Below are 3,764 nucleotides of genomic sequence, written 5' to 3' on the forward strand. Positions count from 1 at the left end.
TCTCCACCTGTCTCTCTCTCCCCACCTGTCTCTCTCTCTCCCACCTGTCTCTCTCTCCCACCTGTCTCTCTCTCTCTCCCCACCTGTCTGTCCTCCAGCCCCCATCATTAAGGTCCCCCCCCACAGTCAGGTGAACGGGACGGGCAGCAGTGTGGCGTTCCTCTGTGAGGTCTTTGCGTTCCCGATGGCTCTGGTCGAGTGGAGGAAGGAGGGCCGAGACGTGGTCCTGCCCGGAGACGACCCCCATATCTCAGTCCAGGTGCGGCTCAGAGACATTTAACCCCCCCAGCCTTCCAGCAGCTTCAGCCTGATCACCGTCCTCCTCTCTCCACAGTCTCGCGGCGGTCCTCTGAAGTTCGAGCTCTCCAGTTGGCTGCAGATTGAGGGGGCGGGGCCAGAGGACTCGGGAACCTATCGCTGCATCGCTCGGAACAACGTGGGATCCGTGTCGGCCTCTGCTGTACTGGGAGTACTGGGAGCAGGTGAGAGCTGGTTACCCCTGTGCAGCATTCACTTTGTAGGCCTACCTGCGCTACTTAGCATGCCAGATAAATATTTACTTTGACCCAGTACAAGTACCACGATGTCCCCCTGTATCTTGAGGCAGAGAGGGAGGGAAGCATTGAGCCAGTTACTTACTCTTAGCGACAAGCGGCCTGGGATCTTATTATTAGGACCAGAGGGAAGGCGGCCCCCTGCTGGCCCCCAACACCTCTTCCAGCAGCAACTTAAGGTGCTTTACATACAAAATCAATGCAAAGCTGCACAATTTCCAAACTCGAGCGAGAAAGTCACATGACGCTGAGTCACGATAGTCTATCAGCGGTGAGACTGGCCGGACGTCACCGACGGCGTCAGAGCGTTGAGAGGACCGGGCAGAGCGGGGAGTGAAACGCCGCTGGCCGACAGAGAGCTGCGGCTTTTGGACAAATAAACCACCAAAGTCGGTCTGATTCTTTTTAAATCAGCTTTTTACTTTAGTTTTTGAGATTAAAACGCTGATTTATCTTCACTGGAGCTTCTCAGCAGCTTCTGTGCACATCAGGTTTCCACTGTTGTTGTTAGCGTCGGTCGGCCCCCGGAGCTCTGCTGGACTACGACTTCATATTTATATAAAAAACAGACAAAACTGGACGTTACTTGGAGAAAAGAAAGTGAGGAAGCTGAACTACCTGGTGAGTTCAGAAAATATGTTTCTGTAACTTTATTCCAGCTGTCGTTGTACTTTACTGTGAGCAGGTTAGCGTAGCATAGTCCTGATCGAACCAAACTCCATTCAGAAAACAAACAGTTTAACAGCTGCTGTCCATGTTTGGTCTGAATGCCGCATTAGTTTTCATAGGAGGTCTCCCGACCAGGTACTAGCCAAGACCAAACCTGCTTAGCCTCAGTCATTTGGCTAAACGTTAGTTGTCTCTTGCTGTTGAGTGAGTTTATTCTGCAGGATGCTGGAGGTAGGGCTCCAACGATAAAATTTCGTCAGCTCAGAATTTCATTGTTGACGCGTCTTTACAGAGATTTTGTTTAAAGCGGGAGATCGCAGTCTTTCCGTTAAGAACATTTCTGGTTGTTAATTTGTAACTGCAGTGCAGGGGGCAGTATCGCTTCCATTGTCTGCCATGACGGACTCACGAAGAAGAAGCTGTGACAGATTTGAGCTTTCAGAGATTTTTATTTTCAAGATGAATTCGTCACTTGAGATTGGAATCTCATTTTCTCATTTCTCATTTATTTATTTAAGGATAGTGCACATTAATCAACATTTCTGTAAATGTGCCAGTGTTAGCCAGCAGGCTAATTTTCAACTGTAGTCCATTGGCAAGATGTTATACTAGGCACATAATGGCTTAAAAGAAACAAAAGTAAAAAAAAACACATTAAATCACACAGCAATTGATATACAACAATAAAACATAATGCCATAGCACTGGCTCCATAAATCTAAAAATGTACTAGTGGTTTCCTGTCCCTGTCTCTGTCTCTGTCAGAGGAGCTGTCGTCCTACCTGGCCAATAGCGCGTCAGAGATGAAGCAGCTGATGGACGCCACGGACTACGACCAGGACTTTTACTGAACCTACATGTGATGTCACTTCCTGTCATCTGACACCATTTGGAGACATCACACTCACGGCTGCGCAGACTTTTGTCGGCCATTTTGCGGCAGCTGTGCGGCGCCGGTCTGGTGACATCGTGAGACTCTGACAGGACGGTCAGAGACACTCGGAGGTCGGACAGACGGTCGTCTCCACATTCTGCTTGTTTTCAGCGATGTACTAAAAGATATTAACGTATTTATCATATTATCCCCACTGTTACCCTGTTACATCGCAGTGACATCACACTGGGCCGTGACACGGAGGCTCAGCATGTTGAGCGTGTTGTAGACGTCGCGGGTTCGAGCCCGAGTCTCCTGTCGGCCCTGTCAGTGTGAAACAAACTCGTATGTATCTATAATTAAATGTGACGTAAACTCGTGTTTGTGTTTCTTCATCACTTCACTGAGTGGCCTGTTTGTGATGTCGATGGTGATGGACGAAGCCTCCGGTCCATACGAGGTCACGTCTGGACCCGAAAAAAACAAAATGGCGACGTCCAAAATGCCAAACTACATATATACATATTTATAATATAGTACAGAAATGACGATCTTCTTTTTCTTCAGATATTTTGGCGGTTGACTGTCCTGTCAAACGTCAAAATATCTGCCGGCTTGTTCGCTCACCTGACGTTAATACAATTAAATCAAAAACAAAACAGGTTAGTGGCCCCTCCCCTTTTGCTACATGGCCAAGATGGCGGCCGCTGAGGGCGAAGAGTGCTTCAGGCCAAATGCAAACATCTGCATGACAAAATGATGATGTTTATCAGGTAAAACGTTCACAATGTTCACCATGTTAGTTTAGAGTGCTAGCGTGCTAACATTAGCTCATTATCCAGCTGAGGCTGATGGGAATTTAAGCAATAAAGCAAAGTGTTGGGCACATTAAGTTGTTACTGTTCATCCAGAGGGGATCAGGCGAGACCTCCACGGCAGGACGCACTCTCCCTGAGGGATTGCTAACCTGCTGAATATTTAATGGGAGGCGAACGCTCCAGGTCCTGGCCTCACACTGAGCCCTCGGTCTGCTGGACTGAACATTATGTAGATGTGCAGGAGACTGAGCCGCTCAGACGGCAGGACTTCCTGAAACAGATTTAGACCACAGGAAGTTAAAACTCCACTGAGACCAGCCGCAGTAATGAGATCCTCTCCGTCCGTCTGAACAAACATGTTGTGAAGCTCGGAGAGGGACTCAGCTCTGTGCTGGACTTCTGTCTCACTGGCAGGCTGGAAATCTGAGACTCTGTAATTCAAGCACAGATGAAAATAAACAGCCGCTGGAGCTGATTCTCCAGACGCTGCCATTAAACCACCGCAGAAGAAGAGGACACAGCAAGGTGACGTCATTAGGTGCGTTTCACTCAAGCGGGAAGCTTCCGGTCAGAGAGAGTCCCTTAAACCTGCATCCTCTCCAGCAACCAGCAGGGGGCGACTTAAACCTGCGTCCTCTCCAGCAGCCAGCAGGGGGCGACTTAAACCTGCGTCCTCTCTAGCAGCCAGCAGGGGGCGACTTAAACCTGCGTCCTCTCTAACAGCCAGCAGGGGGCAACTTAAACCTGCGTCCTCTCTAGCAGCCAGCAGGGGGCGACTTAAACCTGCGTCCTCTCTAACAGCCAGCAGGGGGCAACTTAAACCTGCGTCCTCTCTAACAGCCAGCAGGG

General features: G+C 49.3%; 1 protein-coding gene across 1 annotated transcript; it reads left to right on the forward strand.

Moving 5' to 3' along the window:
* Positions 1-91: 91 nt before the first annotated feature.
* Positions 92-2,476, forward strand: LOC123960364 (kazal-type serine protease inhibitor domain-containing protein 1-like; the record flags this gene model as incomplete). The annotated part of the gene is made up of 3 exons (XM_046035046.1): positions 92-259; positions 335-482; positions 1,989-2,476. Coding segments are annotated over 3 exons (402 nt in total), but the record flags the coding sequence as incomplete, so codon positions are not given.
* Positions 2,477-3,764: the final 1,288 nt, after the last annotated feature.

Source organism: Micropterus dolomieu, linkage group LG21, assembly GCF_021292245.1.
Source record: "Micropterus dolomieu isolate WLL.071019.BEF.003 ecotype Adirondacks linkage group LG21, ASM2129224v1, whole genome shotgun sequence".
NCBI lineage: Eukaryota > Metazoa > Chordata > Actinopteri > Centrarchiformes > Centrarchidae > Micropterus > Micropterus dolomieu.